The 18,959-nt window shown below is 36.7% G+C and overlaps 1 protein-coding gene across 2 annotated transcripts in view; it reads right to left on the bottom strand.

Annotated features, from left to right (window-relative positions):
- Positions 1 to 12,945: 12,945 nt before the first annotated feature.
- LOC144962592 (uncharacterized) overlaps positions 12,946 to 18,959 on the bottom strand; it is a 7,979-nt gene continuing 1,965 nt past the window's right edge. Inside the window, exons 2-4 of one of the 2 annotated variants that reach the window (XM_078895674.1) lie at positions 17,909 to 18,131; positions 16,624 to 16,716; positions 12,946 to 15,321 (exon numbers count right to left, since the gene is read on the bottom strand). In XM_078895674.1, coding sequence (XP_078751800.1) covers positions 15,110 to 15,321; positions 16,624 to 16,714 — 303 coding nt within the window. In that variant the 5' untranslated portion in view covers positions 16,715 to 16,716; positions 17,909 to 18,131 and the 3' untranslated portion in view covers positions 12,946 to 15,109. Of the gene's footprint in view, positions 15,322 to 16,623; positions 16,765 to 17,908; positions 18,132 to 18,959 lie in introns of those variants that run through there. The other variant, XM_078895675.1, reaches the window with a different exon arrangement.

The following is an 18,959-nucleotide window of genomic DNA, read 5'->3' as shown; positions in this document are numbered from 1 at the left end:
TTTGAGAGTTTTTTGCCAAGATGAGGGTCATTTTAATCGATCGATATTTGAAGGACGAGTTTTCTGGCCAAAACGTTTAATAAGTATCTTTTTTCAGATTACGCCAGAATAGTAGGAGTTGTTGTTCGGTATTGACGACAAAAATCTATGAGTAAAAATGACAGAGAAAAGAAAAAGAATATTCTAGAACAAAAAGTTGATGGAGCCTGTGTGTCATTCCTCTTGTTACATCAGTTCTCCTTCGTTGGAGATGTATCAAAACCGACGTGCACAAAATATCAGGTCCTTTATCCGAACGACGCAATAGGGCATAGATGGTTGAGACGTAACGCCTTCTACTTTTCCGGTTCCAAACTCCTTGGTAGTGTGTATGTAAATTGCTATTCGGATGACAAATAATGAATAGGTGAGATATTGAATTATAAGGAGGCAAAATTATTTTAGTGGCAGGATGTATAGGCATTTTCTAAGAATTACGAGACGTTAAATTAATAACAAATATGGATGATCTTTTTTGAAGACCAACATATATTTAGAATAGCAATCAAGATGCCATCACTCTAAGACCAGAAGATAAATTACACAAGTTGTGTATCCAGTCCGGCAGAAGAGATGTTTTACATTTCCAATGAGATTGGAACCAGTTTTTTTGACATCACACTGTTGTCCCTTATTATTAAGGGCTTGTATTAACATTGTTGTCATGAACAATATTTTGCGATAATTTGAGAGTATTTCCATTACAACAGTGAGCCATACCCATAGTAATTTGGGTTATCCGACCTGGAAATAAGTACATGTCGATCAAACTAAATGTAGTTTATTTCTATGACGACAGGACAATCGGGTTTTAGCACGGTTGCGGAAAGCCCTCTCAGTGATACAAGATACGGCGTTTAATCAAAAGAAACAATGTGTGGATTCCATACATTAAGGTAAAATGCTCACAAGATCCGCCAGCGAAGTTAAACATGCCAACACACAATACTCTGAGTAGCAAACAAAGAAATTAAGTAGCAGGTAGCGATGTAAGATAAAGAACTGAACAAGTGTGTATGAAAGGTGCCAGACAAAGCTAGAGGTCGACTGATTGTTCGGGTATTTTTCTTTTTCTTGTATTTTTCTTTCTTGCTTTGTCTTGACCCTTTCATACACACTTGTTCAGTTCTTTATAATACTCTGTGTAAACTTTAATGATTCATGTCTGATTGATATGACTTAGTGGGAAAGAAGAGTCACTGATATCTCCAGGCGAACAAGAATGAAAGACCTGCCAACACATAATACTCTGTGTAGCAAACAAAGAAATTAAGGAGCAGGTACCGATGTAAGATAAAGAACTAAACAAGTGTGTATGAAAGGTGCCAGACAAAGCTAGAGGTCGACTGACTGTTTGGGAGTTGTTGTTTTTTTCTTGTAATTTTCTTTCTTGCTTTGTCTGGACCCTTACATACACACTTGTTCAGTTCTTTATAATACTCTGTGTAAACGTTAATCATTCATGTCTGATTGATATGACTTAGTGGGAAAGAAGAGTCACTGATATCTCCAGGCGAACAAGAATGAAAGACATTGGGGATGAAGTCAAGCGCAGACGTTGGATGTGGCTGGGTCACGTTCTCTGAATAAAAAAAGCCCAGACTGCCTTACACAGCACTAAGATGGTCCCCATCGGGAAAGAGGAAGAGAGGCAGACCATTGGGCACCTGGAGGAGGACAGTTTTTTGTTTTTTTTTTAACCTCAGGAATGGGAGACACCCAATGTTTGTCGTCACTTTGCCAGTTTAGATTTATCTCCATCTTTTAAATACGACAATAAACAGGTATAGGGATATCAACCTTTAAAAAAAAACAAAAAAAAACAAACAACCAAAAAAACACACAAAAAACCAAGACAAAACAAAACAGAAAAAACGGAGTAAACAATTTAAAAAATAAATTAAATTAAATTTTAAAAAGTCCTGACTGCTTTATACCGCACTAAGATGGTCCCCACCGGGAAAGAGGAAGAGAGGCAGACCATTGGGCACCCTGGAAGAGGACAGTTGAAGAGGAGATGAAAGAGGCTGGAAAGACAGAAATGGAATGAACTGAGCTGGCTAGCTGGCCCAGGACAGAGATGCCAGGAGGAACTTTGTTGGCGCCTTATGTTCCACCAAGGAACCGAAAAGGATAAGTAAGTAGTCACTAATTATGGAGAGTAAAAATGATAACAAAGAGCTGAGTGGCGTCAGCTTCGTTCCTTCTATTCAACTGTCTATTGTAATCGATAACACTCACCAGAAATCGTCCAGCTCGTGTTAACACTGCATACATTAGATCAATATTACTCCGCCTTGACAAAACGCTTTTTAAAATTTTTGGCTAGAACTTTTGCTTCAAATATCGATCAATTTTAATGTTCCCTTACTTGTTAAAATTGTTGAAAAGGTTTCAACCCCAAGACTTCTTAAAACACCTTCACACTGGATTTACCCAGGGTTTGAATCCCTCTCTGAGCGGCGCATAGAAGAGTCCTTTGGGGAAAAAAAACCGTGAGCATTTATATAGAGCAATATCCACTAAAAGTGCTTAAAGTGCTTTACAAGGTGTCCCTGACCAAGAGCAACACGAAACACGTAGAACGAGACACGACGCCTGTTAAGCGATAATTCAATTTTATTTTCGGACAGAGACAACGTGTTAACGGCCAGGTACTCATTATATACCTGAGTACGGTGAGAGAGTGTAATAAAGAGCCTTTTTCAAGGACTCAACTATGCGCCCAGTGAGGCTCGAACGCAGTAACTTCCGATCCGAAAGCGAGTGTCATACCGCAAGACCACATAGCCGCTCCTTTCTCACTTTTCTCATAGTACTCTGGTGTAAAAAAAAAATAATATCGCCTAACAGGCGTCATGTCTTATCCCACGTGTTGAGTATTGCTGTCCCTTAGGGACCCATTGTAATGCTTTTGGAGCGCGTTTAGTAGACACCGCGCTATATAAAAGCTTTAGTCTTTTTTTCTTAATAGGTCGATATTTGAAGTACAAATCTCTTGTGCAAAATGAAAATAGTGTGTTTTTGTCAGACACAGCATGCATCATTCCCATCAACCAATGACACTGATTACTATTCTGTAGCGCACATTGCTTCTCTAATTGATTCTCTCACCACACTCAGGTTATGACGAGTACTTGTCACCGTTTACAGCGAATTCTCTGTCCCAAAAGTGTAATATCGCCTAACACACGATATAATATCTCGTCTTACATGTTATGTGTGGCTATTTGATAGGTACCGAGTCATGCTAGGAATCTCTTGTAAAGTGCTTTGAGCCCGTTTAGTGACATTTTCTCTCTCTCTCTCTCTCTCTCTCTCTCTCTCTCTTTCTCTCTTTCTCTCTCTGTCTATCTCTCTCTCTCTCTCTCTCTATCTCTCTCTCTCTCTCTCTCTCTCTCTATTATATATATATATATAATATATATATATATATATATATATATATATTATATATATATATATATATATATATATATATATATATATATATATGATTGTTGGTGGGTACTTGTAGGTACGAGAGTGCTCGATAATGTTGGTTAGAGCTAATAATATAAGATATAAATGGAGTCACTCACTTATTGGCCGAAAGACATGTTTCTGTGGTTTCTATCCACGTCGTCGTCAGTCGACATATTATATGCCGACTGACGACGTGGATGGAGACCACAGAAACATGTGTTTCGGCCAATAAGTGAGTGACTCCTTTTAAATATATGTATTATATTATATATATATATATATATATATATATATATATATATATATATATATATATATATATATATATATTCAAATTTGTTGGAGGTTTTCTGAAATGGTCGACATTCGAAGTAAAAAGTTCCTGGGCAAAATGAAAGTTGTGTGTTTTTGTTGTCAGACACAGACACTGATTACTATTCCGTAACGCCCATTGGTTCTCCAAGTGATTCTTTCACCACACTCAGGTTATGACGAGTAAAAGTGTAATATTTCCTAACACACGTCATGTCTCGTCTCACATGTTAAGTGTGGCTATTGGATAGGTACCAAGTCATTCTAGGGGTCCCTTGTGAATGAAGTCTTTGAGCATGTTTAGTGAATACTTCTCTCTCTCTCTCTCTCTCTCTCTCTCTCTCTCTCTCTCTCTCTCTCTCTCTCTTATATATATATATGATATATATATATATATTATATATATATAATTATATTATATTATATATATATATATAATATATATATTATTGAATCGTGTTGGATACAAATATGATACGAATAGTGCTCGACATGTCACAATGGAGCGAATTATTATTGTAATATTTACCACGATGTTGGAGTCAGTCTATATTGATGTTCCAGGCCTTGAGGCCATCGTCAGGACTATGGCCTATGACTATATATATATATATATATATATATATATATATATATATATATATATATATATATATTATATATATATATATATATATATTCAAATTTGTTAAGGGATCGATATTTGCAGTAAAACGTTTCTGGGCAGAATGAAAGTAGTGTGTTTTTGTCAGACACAGCATGCATCATTCCCATCAGCGAATGACACTGATTACTAGTCTGTAGAGACCATTGATTCTCTAATTGAAAAGATATGTTATGGCCATCGACGGCAAATCAAGCTGGTATTTAAGTGCTCTGTGAATATTTGTCGAAGGTAATAATATCATATTTATGTGAACTATCGCTTCAAAACGGTACTACCCTCCCTCTCCCCCTCCAGACCTTTTAAAAAAGAAATTGACCTTTTCTAAAGCCGGCTATCCACTTATTACGTGGTCTTGTGGTATGTTACCGGCTTTTGGATCTGAAGGTCCTGTGTTCGAACCTCGTTCGGCTCATAGTTGAATTCTTGGAAAAGGCTCTTTACTCAAATTTTCTCACCGTACTCAGGTGTAAAATGAGTACATGGACGTCAACAACGTTGTGTCTATGGGAAAAATTGTAATATCGCCTAACAGGCATCATGTCTTGTGCTACATGCTACGTATTGCAGTTGGTCAGGGACCCTTTGTAAAGTGGCTTGTAGATATTGACAATTTAGTTCTTTTTTAAAGCTGGTAAATTCATTTCTGTTTATTACTTTTTACAGCTTCTTAAAGCTTAGTTTCACTAACTTGAGCTTTTATATAGAGCAATATCCACTAAACGTGCTCAAAGCGCTTTTACAGGGGTCACTAGCCAACAGCAACGCCTAATATATAGGACGAATTCAATTATGCGCTACTCGATACTCGAACCTAGGAACTTCGGATCCGAAGGCGAGTGGCGTACCACGAGACTACAAAGTCGCAAATTAAAGGGCTTGATTTAACGTTTGACAATATTTTATGTCAGTTTGAGAGTATCTCCATTACAACAATAAGCCCATACCAATAATTTGGGTTATCATACCTGCAAATAAGTACACGTTGGTCCTCATCCAACAACACGCAAAACTTTATACGTAAAAGGAACGAGTCAGTTTTTGACGGAAGTCATTTTTTTCGATCGAGTTTAGAATGAGGAGTTATTAACCTAAAATTTAAAGGAAAAAAATGATCTTTTATAGAGCGCAATATCCACTAAATGTGCTCAAAGCGCTTTACAAGGGGTCCCTGGTCAACAGCAACACATAACATGTAGGACGGGACATAACGCCTATTAGGCGATATTACAATTTTGCGGACTAAAACAACGCTGTTACCGGCCATTTTACACCTGAGTACGGTGAGAGAATGTGAGTAAAGAGCCTTTTCCAAGGACTAAACTATGCGCCTAGCGAGCTCGAACCCAGGACCTTCCGATCCGAAAGCGAGTGTCATACCACTAGACCACAAAGCCGCACAAGAAGTGTTTTTATTCCAGAGTTCCGCAGAATTAAGTTACTTCTACTTTAAAATCAATTACTGACGTGTCATTTTTCTCAATTTAAATTAGGACGAGTTTTCTGACCAACATTTTTAGAAAAGTGCTGGGGTTTTTTTTTTTTCAGAGTACGGCATATTTAAGGTCACTCCCACTATAAAATCAATTGGTGACATCTAGATTATCCTGAGAGAATACCGCTTTATTCCGATTGGTCACATATGTAACCATCCGCGTCAAACAGGTGCCAAATCGGAATTCGCTGGGGAAAAAAAAAGAAAATTGAGTTTAAAATCAAAATTATTTGAAATACAAAATTTCCTTCTCTGAAGTTTAAGAATTGAACTTCATTTCCCTAAATAATAATAATTCTACATGACATAGAGAAAACTACAAACGCTCCTTATTCCGGACAACATGGGAATATCAACAAGGATTTGAAGAGGGAATGAGATTTCAAAACAGATTTAAGAGTAGCGGCCCTTTGTTGGAAGTCGCGTCTTGACAACCGACAGACGCTTTCGCCATTATTAGTACCAATCATTAGAGGGAAGTTCAGTAAGTTTAGGAAGGGTTGTCTCATCGTATTGTATTATCTATCAACATCTTTTATTTTTAATTTGTAGTCTACATCATATTTTGTTAACATTTTATAATGGAGAAAACTAAAGAAAAGATCTACGTTGATTATGAATGATAAATTTTGTAGTTGGAGCGCTTGGCTTGTAGTTGGTTTGTTTACAAAAAAACTTCTCCGCCGGTAACGTCCAATCAAGTGACGCTACTTTTCCGCTGTAATCTCATTCCCTATATTGAAATGCTATGTACATTCTTCACTCTTTTACGAGTCAGAAACGTGGACATGGAAAGGCGAATAGCTGCAAGTGAAATGCGAAGCGGAGTCTTAGACGGATGGATAGAATAAGCTGAAAACAGAAAAAATAAAGACCAATGAGCTACCTACTTTGCAATATTCTCAACCTGCGCCTAGAATTATTGAAAACAACAAAAACCCAGGAAATTGAAATACTTCAGTCACACAAAACTGCACAACACCAACTGTAAAATCGTCGCCGTAGGAATGTAGATGGCTAGAGGCCAAGAGGTGTCCCCCCAAGATCATGGTTGGGCGACTTCAAGAGCTGGGCCCGTTCTAATGAACGCGGACTAGCGCTTAGTCCCGGACTATCTCTGACTTTAGTAAATGACTAGAAAAAATCGGATTTAATGTGAGCTGACTAAGCTAGTCCCAGACTAAAATCACGTCACCTTCGGACTAAGTTTGGCCAAGATTTAGTCACTTGCTCGAGTCGGACTTGATCGTTTAGTCTCTGACTAGTAACTAAGAAACGGCGTCAACAAAGTCAACAAAGATGGCGGCCAATGTTAGACGACTCGGTTCGCGAGAAAAAAATACATAGAAAAAGAATTATAACGACAAAAGTAATCTGTTGATATATGTCAATGCTAAAGGAAACGGTTTTAAAGGTCACAGATCGTCGAAAGCACACATTTTTGTCCGGGAAACTAATAAATCTGATGAAGTTGAGTAACTCAGTGAGTCTGAGTCTGAGATTTCAGCTTCGCTTGGTTCGAAGTTTAGATTTAGATATTTAGAGAATAACAAACACACAACTAGACCTAGCTTATTTTTTAATATGAAAATTATGTTGTTTAGCTAAACACCCCCTACCCCCTTTTATTTTCTTTATTTTTGTGCCAAGCAAAGCAATGCGAAGTTACTCTCGATCACATGACGTGATTCGTATGACTATGACTATGACACTGTCATTGACAGTACTGCCAAAACAACTGTCAACACATGAAAATGGCGGCAGCTGTGCTGTTTCAAATTCGTCAGAGAACACTGATTCAACGGGAGAGGGTGTTTCGGGTCAGACTTAATCCCATCGATTCGTTTAACGACGATGAAATATACGAACATTTCTGTTTTCATCGTGAACACATTTTTATAATTTGTGATCTTGTAAAAGACGACCTTGATCGTCTTCTCTGGAGGAAAGGTTAGTATATGTATTCATTTTAATTCTAATCTCATACTAGACTAATCTTTAAAGAGAAGTTTTCTTATATTCTCATGCATCCAACCCAAAATCGGTGCCAAGACTTCTTCTTCTTCTTCTCCTTCATCTTCACGCCTCCTCGTCCTTCTTCATCAACATCATCATGTTCATCTTCTCCCACTTCTTCCTCCTCCTCTTCTTCTTCTCAACTGAACAAGTCAAACTAAGTGTTAGTGTTGGTAGATTTCTCTAATCATCACACACAAACCACTATGACTGTTACTGGAATGACATGGAATGGAAATTTTTTCACCGCTCTCTGGCACTATTGAATTTTGCATTCCCTTAACCAATTTTCGAGCTCTTGTCGGAGATTATTTTCACTGTCATTGTAATATTTTTGAAAGGGAACATTTTTCATGAGCAAAACCAGTTTAGAATTGAAGAAGAAAAAATTTGTACAGTTGGACTGACAAATTGCGGAGGAGAATCAATCTTTAAAATAGGATTTTTCACTCGAGGCGATGGGTAAGCGTGGCTCAGCAGTGTGGTCTTTACTTTGTATCCAAAAGGTAATTAGTTTGATCACCCGTTGTACTGTGTAGCCTTGAGCAATCCATCTCGTCCTAGTTCCATTTGCGGCACTGCACTGCGGCTGATGTCTGGGTTATTCCAGTATTCCCTTGGAATAGACCCTAAAGACAGACAAATTTCCCCATTGGATGCAAAAAGGGAATGTTATCTTTATATGCATATATGCTGGTCTGACATCCGATTGCAATATGGGCCTCGTTTAACATTGTTGCACTGGACATTATTTTGTGTAATTTTTTGAGATTTTCATTATAACAATGAGCTCATGATGTATTGGGTTATCAGACCTGCAAATAAGTGCACGTTGCCTTAATGCTTAAGGAAAATTAGTTTATTTCATCCCAGCTTAAATGATGAGATTTACCGTTATAATATTATAATAGATGAGAGAGTAAAATACAAACTATGACGCTATTTCAATACGAAGCAGAAGTCAGAGCCATTCAAAACATTACAAGAAATACAAACAACAAAAATAAAAATAAGAATATCGAATCGGAAGGTCCTGGGTTCGAGCCTCGTGCTCGGCGCATAGTTGAGTCCTTGGAAAAGACTCTTTACTCACATTCTCTCACCGTACTCAGGTGTAAAATGAGTACCTGGCCGTTAACACTGTTGTCTTTGTCCGAAAAATTGTAATATCGCCTGACAGGCGTCATGTCCCGTCCTACATGTTAAATGTTGCTGTTGACCAGGGAACTATTGTAAAGCGCTTTGAGCACATTCAGTGGATATTGCGCTATATAAAGCTCAATTTAATTTAATATGAATCAATTATAAATCCTCTCTTGCGGTTATACCAAAGCTGTTAAAAAATCGTAATATGTTGTTTCAAAACTTGTGTCTTGTTTTTAAAATTTCACTTCAAATACACATTACAAAGATGTTGTCTACGGTCAATTTAAATAAAATATTTCACTGGATAGACTTTAAAAAGTGAAAGTAATATATTCGAGTACAGTTTCCTTGAACTTGAACTCATTCGAAATATCCCAAATTTTTTCCTTATTATTTTTAGTTGTCCTTCCATTCCTTACTTGAACTAATTTCACCTAGCCAATGTAAAAAAGGATTTGATTAATTCAAGGTTTTATTTTAGTGCGCCCTGTTATTTCGACCACCGAAGATTTACTGTTACATTGACAGTTACGTTTGTGTACAATATGATACACATGCATACACACAGGCATTCACACACTCCATTGTCATTTCGCATAATTGCTACTTATTCTTATCACTTCGCCATTCATTCTAATTTCAATGCCATATGCCATGATTTGCTACTAGTTGGCTACGTCATTAAATGAATGATGTGATACAGGAACCTTCTCCCAATAAAGTAAATAATAATTATAAATTTCCCTTTAATAGTCCTCATGCGGAAATTTGTCTTAGGGTTTATTCAATGGGAATGCTGGAATAACTCAGGTGTCAGCCGCAGCACAGCGCTGCAAATTGAGCTAGGGAGAGGTCGCTTGTTGATGGCCACATGCCATGGTGTATATTCAAACTAGGTATCTTTTGGGTACAAAGCAAAGACCATACTGGTGAGCTACAAGTGTCAAGAACAAAGACATTTAAAAAAAATAATTAAAATTTAGCATTATATAGCGCAATATCCACTAAATGTGCTCAAAGCGCTTTACAAGTGGACCCTGGTCAACAGCAACATTTAACATGTAGGACGAGACATGCGCCTGTTAGGCGATATTACAATTTTTCGGACAAAGACACCACTGCGAATGGCCAGGTACTCATTTTACACATGAGTACAGTGAGAGAATGTAAGTAAAGAGCCTTTTCCAAGGACTCAACTATGTGCCGAGCGCGAGGCTCGAACCAGGACCTTCCGATCCAAAAGCGAGTGTCATACCACCAGACCACATCCGCACAAAGACATCATGCTGAAAGTAATCGCATCAAATAGTTCTTCCTTCACTCCTTCAGAGCTGCAAGGCTGGTGTAGCGGGAGTTTATCTCTGTTTCTTTAGTGCGAAACGGACAATAGTAATTGCTTGCTACCCCTTGGATAGGACACAGGTTTATTGTAAAGTACTTTCCACTAGATCTAACAAATACAGATTCCCCATCATTCCTGGGTGGTCAGTGGGGTCAAATAAAAATCTCTACTTTGCCCTTAGCATGTAAAGCGAATACCCTAATAATTGAGCTAGAGGGACCAGCTTCACATCAAAGACCCGTTTACATATCTTTAAAATTTGAAATGAAAAAAAAAAAATTTAATGAATAGCAGTCCTTCAGAGGCATGAAGCCCAAGGAGCCAGGGTTTATCCCGGTTTCTATGGCATGAAACAGACAATAACAATTGCTTGCTACCCTTTGGATAGGAAGGTAGTCTATCACAAAGTACTTTCATGAGATCTGACAGACCTAGCTACCCAATCACTTCCCCCCCCCCCCTTTCTACCACTTAAATTACATCAGAAAAAGGTGCAAGTTGGAACAATGCAATGGTTTATTCCTCTGTTCCCCTCTCCTCTGCCTCCATCCATTCTAACCCCACCACTCTCAGCCACTACCATTACTAAATGCTCTTCAAGACCTAGTAATAGTAAAGCACCGTCCCAATGATAAGAAAAGACATAATCAGGCTTCACATAAAAGCTCATTACCCAATCAGTTTTCATCAGGCACAGTTACTCAATCAGTCAGTTGTCACACATCATTCGCTTTATTAGGCATAGGACTATCAACATATTGATCAGTCAGTCACTTGCCTCCCACTAGCCTTTTGTTGAGTCGTCATGGTATGTTACACAAAGTACATGGTTGTTAAAAGGTCACCCAATGACTATTACTCCCCCACCCTCATCCCATCTCCATTCCCTGACGCCTGGGTTATTCCATTCTTCCTTGGAATAGACCCTGAGACAAATTTCTCCTATGGGATGAATAAAGGGAATTTTATTATTTTATATGAGGCCATTGTGCGCGAGCTGTACTGTACGTAAGTTGACTACACTTCCTGATTTAGATTTTATTGCAGGTTTTATTATATGCAAAATTTTCCTTCTCCCATTTTTAGGTCGTCTCTGATGCAAATTTATAAGTTACAAACTTGGTTCCTAAGTGGCCTGGTTCAGTGCATGATGCAAATTTTTTTAGGAAATCTGGGCTATTCTTTGCATTTGAGGATCCACATCGCAGGGCTTTGGATGGTGTGATCCTTGGAGACAGTCGTTATATGTTAAGAAATTGGCTAATGACCCCAATACCGAAACCCCCAAAATAGAGGAGAAGAGGCATTTAACACCGCCCATCGTATCACAAAATGTACAATTGAAAGGTAAGTTTTACAAGTCATATAATCCCACCCTCCAGGAAACAATAACATTTTGATAATTTTTGAAATTTAATATTTCAGGTTTATTTTTATATCCACTTTACAATACAATTTGCAAATGATCAATGAAAATAAAAGAAAATTAACCAAAAAAAAGTTGTAATCATGCTGTCATTGTCATGCCATTATAAACATTAACATTTTTTTTTGAAGAACTCAGATTAACCATTATAATTCTTCGCCTTCTAATTCTAATTAAATGACTGAGAAAAAAAAAAAAAAAAGAGAGAGAGAGAGAGAGAGAGAGAGAGAGAGGAGAGAGAGAGAAGAAAGAGAGAGGAGAGGAGAGAGAGAGAGAGAGAGAAAGAGAGAGAGAGAGAGGAGAGAAGAGAGAGAGAGAGAGAGAGAGAGAGGTCCATTTAATTTTAATTGGTTTTAAGTGTACATGTACAAGCAATTATTGTCATTTCAACAGAGTCATTGGAGTGGTTAAAAGAAGATGGAATTGTCTCCATGACGAGCTCAGAATGACGCCTGACAGAGCCTGCAAGGTTATTTATGTGTGTTTTTGACTTCACAACTTTGCTGTTGATGCTGGCCTACCCATGGAAGAAAACAACTGTAATGATGATGATGACAGCAATCATAACTTTTCTCCTATTGGGACTCAGAAAGGAGCATCTGAACAGAACGTCTTGCTGTTGGCAAGGCAGCCTGGCTGACTTTGATTAATAGTGCTTTTAGAAATATCGTTGAACCTCTCTAATCAGGAAATAAATGTAATCATTAATGTAGTACATCAATACAAGTATACTGTGTGCAGTATTCTTATTGTGATGAGCTACATAAATGTCACGCTGTTTTAATTATTGTTCAAGCATATGGAAACACATTTCTATATCCTATAACTACAAGTCGCCTATCAGGCATCTAGTACTCTTTGACTATCCCATTTTACTCCTTTTTACTGGCGCTGATATGTTGCAAGTGCTGTAAAACCCTTAAAAACAAAAACAAACCTGTTTTGCAGGAAGTATTAAAGTGCATTCACTGTAATTTTTTCTGGAATAGGTCTGATATAAATTGGAAAACTAAACAAGAATTCTCATGCCTGAGTCGGTTATCAAACAGAAGACAAAGGGGCATTAAATTTTCTTTTTTTTTAAGGTCATCAAAATCCTGAGTTGAGCAATCAAATTTTAACTGCCCTATTGTCATAAGACAATTACATATTGTAAGACCTTTTGTATAAATCATTATACCAGCCGCTTAGCCAATGCCCAGGATAGTCCCAAGTCACATTTGTGATAAGGGTCTTAAATCGCCATGCCACTGTACAAGTTTGTGACAATAGGCCAAAATAACAATCTGTATTTATTTCAGGGGATTTGTTCTACCAATAACATAAGGAACAATGGAGTGATTGTAGTAAAAAAAAGGTCTTAAACACTGCACGCATGCGATTTTAAGTAAATTTTGACAAAAACATATCAGCTCTATCAAAAGTACAGATTGAGATAAATACAGGACTAAAACCACTCTAAATAACAATTTAAAAATCTCAAGAACCATCTTAAAAAACGGTTTAAGGCAATTCATAAGACATGTTTTAACTGCGATTTTCTAAGATATTATGAGGCCAATTTTTTCTACACTACGGACAATGTATTGCAACATGTCTCCATGGATTGCTTTAAACCATTTTAAAAATTGACTCAAAATACATGTGATTGATATAATATTCAAATTCAAGACATTAGAAACCAATTGGGTCATGGATAAAAACTAAATGATGACGTCATTTGCGAACACTCCCAGGTGTGATTTTCATACATGAATTAATTTCCTATAACTGTCATCTGCATTTTTTGCGGCCGCAAATCAGGGCGATCCGCAAATTTCCCAAAATTGGCAAATCGTGGCAAATTTTGGGAAAATTGGCAAATCGCGTGGCAAATTTTGGGGGAAAAAAAAGAAGCGAAAACAAAATAACGAAAAAAAAAGGTGCGAAACTTGAGAAATGTTGCAGCTTTGCCTAGCCCCAAACCAAGGGAAGCTATTCTCTACGGATAATGGTCTCGTGCTCGCAGTGTATCTGCATACACTGCAATTCCCAATTTTTGTGACATTCCTCAGCATGAGTTCACGAGGTATATTGAGAAACTGGGGCCCAGTGCTGTGAGAGAGTCTGATACTGGAATTATAGATCTGACCCTATTTTGGAAGTCTGTGGCAGATTATGTTCTAGCTCTCGCTGCATTGGCGTCCCGGTATGCCTTCTCAACATGCTCGTCAGCTGATGCTGAGTAAAGCTTTTCTCTTTACAATCTTGTCTTGTCTTTTTTTTTTTTTTTTTGTTTGTTTGTTGCTTTAGGTCTCTTCCAACACAATTGAGGTTATATGAGAGACCTCTGAAACAAAAAACAAGCAATCTAACAAAAATAGTACAAATGTTAATCAAAATCATAACCTAAAGATATAAGCTAAATTATAAATAACCAAGAACAAACAGGCAGAAGATTTACAGACAAAAAAATATCCCCTGTCAAAAATACAATCACAAACCAAAGAAGCAGGATAGGCTAGTAAAGAGAAGAAGAAACGACATCACTATCGGATCGTACACCCATGCGAACATCATAGGTATATGATTCAAGGGTGATGCTCCCATCCAACCACCCGCTGTCTTGTCTTCCAGAAGGCGTAGACTCACAGAAAACAACATCAAAGGACTAGTTTTCCTTTACTACAATAAGTTTATCGATGCCTCTTTTTTTGAGTAGTAAAAGAAAACTAGGCCTTTGATGAGTCTGACTGAAAGTGTACGTTTGTGTGTGTGTGTGTGTGTGTGTGTGTGTGATTTTCTGAAAGTTTGGGCGCATAAATCACTTTACATTGTGTAAATCAATAAATGTAGCCTCCTTAAATGTAATAAATTGTCTTTTATATATATATTTTTTTTCTGTATCGCATGTTAATTTTTACTGAAAGGCTTAGTTCTCCTCGGCAAATTTTGGTCTTTTTGGCAAATTTCTTGGCAAATTTTGGGGGTTTTTTGGCAAATTTTAGGTCCCAATTTGGCAAAAAATGCAGATGACAGCTATAATATCAAAACATATAAAAAGAATAATTTAATTATAAGTAGTGTCATAATTAATATGCCTCATCTTAAATTTCATGTATTCAATTTTTAGGGTATTTTGTTCAACAATGGAGTTGGTTTTTTTTTATAATGGAGTTGTTCCGACTGCAGCCATTGATCCATTAATGGATTGTCAGTGATCTGTCATCTCCTCTTGGGGCCAGCTTGCCGTAATCTTTGGCTGATGCCATCTGAGGCATTCCACTCCTCTGGTGTATGGGGAAGAGTTTCTGTTGTCTCCTCTTGAAAGTGATTTGGCAAATCATCTACTACAACTACTGACTCCACCACAGAGCAATCAACAAAACTGATTTCATTAATCTCATTCATATCCATCTGTCTGGCTAGTGTTGAAGCTGTGGAGGAAAAATAATATTTAGAACATCTTTTTCACTGCATTGAAACAAAACAACATTTATATCTGTGAATTATGAAACTGGCCACATTATGAAATCAAGTGGTGCTGAAATCAAAAACGTCATTTCATTTTGAAACTTCTCTGATCCCACATTGTCGTCAGGTCAAAGTCAGAATTTGGAATGATAAAAACTTTTACACAATGTTATCTCCTTAAGCAACATGAAATGCTGGCCATTTAATTAAGATGATTTTAGAACTACATCCCACTTTTTAAACAAATCCTTATAAACTGTTCATCAGTGCTTAAAAGTGTTACTATAAATATATTTGAGAAGACGATGGACTCAGCAACAGTATACATTTTTATTTCCTTGTAAATCATCTTTTTGTTTGAGTATTTTTCTCTAAGGGGGAACCAGTATTTTTTTTTTACATATGTAATATGTGATAAGTAAGCATTTGAGTGTGTTCCTCTTAATGGGGACCTGTGCTTGTGCCTGGATGACACTTTTAGGTGACTTCAAACTAAGTACACCGATGGCATGCTTTTGGAATCTACATCCATTCCATATAAGAACCATTCCCTTTTTGTTTTACTTATTAGTGCTTTGAATTGTTAATCTAGAATTGCTTGACTATCCATTTGCATCCTTTTTACTGGTGCTGAAATGACCTAAATATGTCGCAAGCAATTTAAAACAGAAGAGAATTTATAATTCTAGAACATTTTGCTATCCCAATTTCTTCCTTTTTACTGGCACTGATATGACCTTAATGTGTTGCAAGCGCCGTAAAACCATTAAAAACAAACAAATAAAGAATGTTGATTAAACAAAATCACACAAACACACTTATGTTATACTTCGTGGTCCCACTGTCACTTCAATGTCCCCCATTTTGACCAACTTGTTACCCGTGATAGTCCTTTCAGTACTGTTGTCAATGTTAAATACACTGTTAGTGGCTATGTGGTCTTGTGGTATGACACTCGCTTTCGAATCGGAAGGTCCTGGCCCTGAGCCTCGCTCGGCGCATAGTTGAGTCCTTGGAAAAGACTCTTTACTCACATTCTCTCACCGTACTCAGGTGTAAAATGAGTACCTGACCGTTAACAGTGCTGTCTCTGTCCGAAAAATTGTAATATCGCCTAACAGACGTCATGTCCTGTTCTAAATGTTGCTGTTGGTCATGGACCCCTTGTAAAGCGCTTTGAGCACGTTAAAAAAAATTTTCTTTAGTCTTTCGGGTGAAATTCTATTAATAATTTAATGACTTTGTAGCAAAAGAATTATGCTTACTGATTATGGTGTAATCTCCAAGATTACAGTCAGATATGTCAATAATATTTCTGGCTGGACTGGGATTCGGAACAAAACTCTCAGTGCTCATAACTGTAAAGAAAATTGTTGATAAATTTGAATTAATGAAGTATAGAATTCACAAGTTGCATTTAAGTCCAGATTACCCATTACAAACTTAATGAGAAGGAACACAGTGGTCTTTTTTTTTTAAAAGGTGAATTGTTATGAAATTATAATGATTTTAATTCTATTTATATCAATTTTAATATGATACGATATCAATTGATTTTAATGTAAAATTTGCATCATATAATTACGGGTCTCTGGCTCTTTTTTTTTTTAACCATGAAATGCATCCAAGTGTAATCTTATCTTCTGATCTTGAGACCCATGAATCCCAGAAATAACAAATCTGCTGGGAATAGAACCCATGACACTTTGATTCATATGCAAGCATGATAACTCGCTGTGCCATTGGCTTGCCCTAAATAAAACACTAAATGAAACAATATAAATCTTTACAGGACCCAATTCCAAAGTGGAATTTCAATACAATGTTGCGTGATGCCACTTTGACGATTTGTGATAAAAAAATACATGGCAATCCCTTATGACACAAAAGCTTTTGCTCCATCATTTATTTCAAATTTGAAATATTCATATAATTTTGTCAGCTACTTCAGGATTGATGGTGTAAAGTAAATTTCAAGATTTTAACTACCATTGAATTATTAAATGTGAATACTCTTGTTTTGATACTTGACTTCAGTCTTCATTTATTGTTTTAATGTTTTTAAAATTGATAAAAAATCAAGAGGAAACGTGTCCCACAGGCAGTTGTTAGATATGCAATAGAGGTGATATACTTTTGAGACTTAACTACCAAAAGAGGATAGTTATGTTAGAGAAAAATATTGTTCAATGAATCTGTGCATAGGCAATTGTAAGGATGAGTCAATATTAGACGATCACAAAAGATGCATGCAAACATAGTACAAATTACTTGTTTAAAATATTGTAAGGTGTACTATCTTTATTCATGTCAGGCAGCCCCAGAGACCAGCGATCACATCGTCCTCCACTGTCCAGTCACTAAACTTGAAGGTGGCTATGAAACCGTCCTTAGTGCGGAGGAAGACTTTAGAAGCTGAGTTGACGAAATAAATTTGGAGGTGTAGCCATATGCTACTACTACTACTTTATTCATGGAATGCCTAGATGACAGCCTTTTACATTTGTATACAGAACAATGTATGGAACTATTATAATTGCAGAAATTTACCTTGAATACCATCAACAATGGTACTACACTCGCCAATAATGACGAGTACCGGTACTTGTTCAGTAAAGATTGAAGAGGGTCCTGGTTTCCCCCTCCAGTCTGCTTTACAGAATCAACATGACTTTGGACTATTCTTTTCTTGTCCTTGAATTTTTTTTTAGCTCCATCACCGAATGGTTTTTGAGAATTCTGCATTGATTCTCAATCTGATCTTTTCCCCGACCTGAAAATGCAAAAGGAGAAAAAAATATGTAAATCAACGATTATGTAATGAGATTGTTGAGGACATTCATTTTGCACTGGAATCAGTTCTATTGATTGCTTTTTGTTGCCATAAAATCTTTATTTATTATTTTGGTTGTAGCAAACTTTACTCGTATAATTAGTCTGCATCCTTTAAATTATTTGCATAAAAAATGTCATGCTTTCGAGTGTAGATTATTATCAGTCATACCTCTTAAATTGGCATTTTATCATTAAATATTTGTAGGGTCTGACTGGAGAGGGTGAAGATTTATTTCTTGCTTATCAAATGTACTAGGGTAGGTCGCCCTAAATCTGTATGCTTTTCTATACCTCAAATTCCAACAGCTCTAACTGCAGATTGGTTAAACTAAACTCTCAACTGTTTGAGAAACTCAATTATTTGACATCTTTTGTTAGTTTGATGTAAATACATATGAGGTATTATCAGTTAACCTTGCTTAAAAACCGAAAATAGATACCAAACCCCCTCACTCCAAATATGTATGCTCACGCCCCAAACCCGTAAACGGCTTGCCCTAAACCAGAACAGTATTAAATTAGTCTACTAATGTTTCAAAATTTCATAATTTTTTTTTAAATATGATAATGTTGTGGTAGAATTTCATTTATTATTAGTTTTTAAAAATATTTTCTAAAAAACAAAAAAAATAATTGAGCATATATAAAGAGCATTATCCTAGCATTTACGTTTGTTGCGGTTATAACTTTTGACGCGTCAGTGATTTTCTGTTATTTTTTGCACTGAAAAAAAAAAAAGAATAAATAAAGACACCGCTTGGGAATT

This window comes from Berghia stephanieae, chromosome 1 (assembly GCF_034508935.2).
Source record: "Berghia stephanieae isolate SIO BIC M18660-M18661 chromosome 1, UCSD_Bste_1.3, whole genome shotgun sequence".
In the NCBI taxonomy this organism is placed as follows: Eukaryota; Metazoa; Mollusca; class Gastropoda; order Nudibranchia; family Aeolidiidae; genus Berghia; species Berghia stephanieae.
Note: the sequence above shows the minus strand (reverse complement) of the source record. Positions and strands in the feature narration are given on the sequence as shown.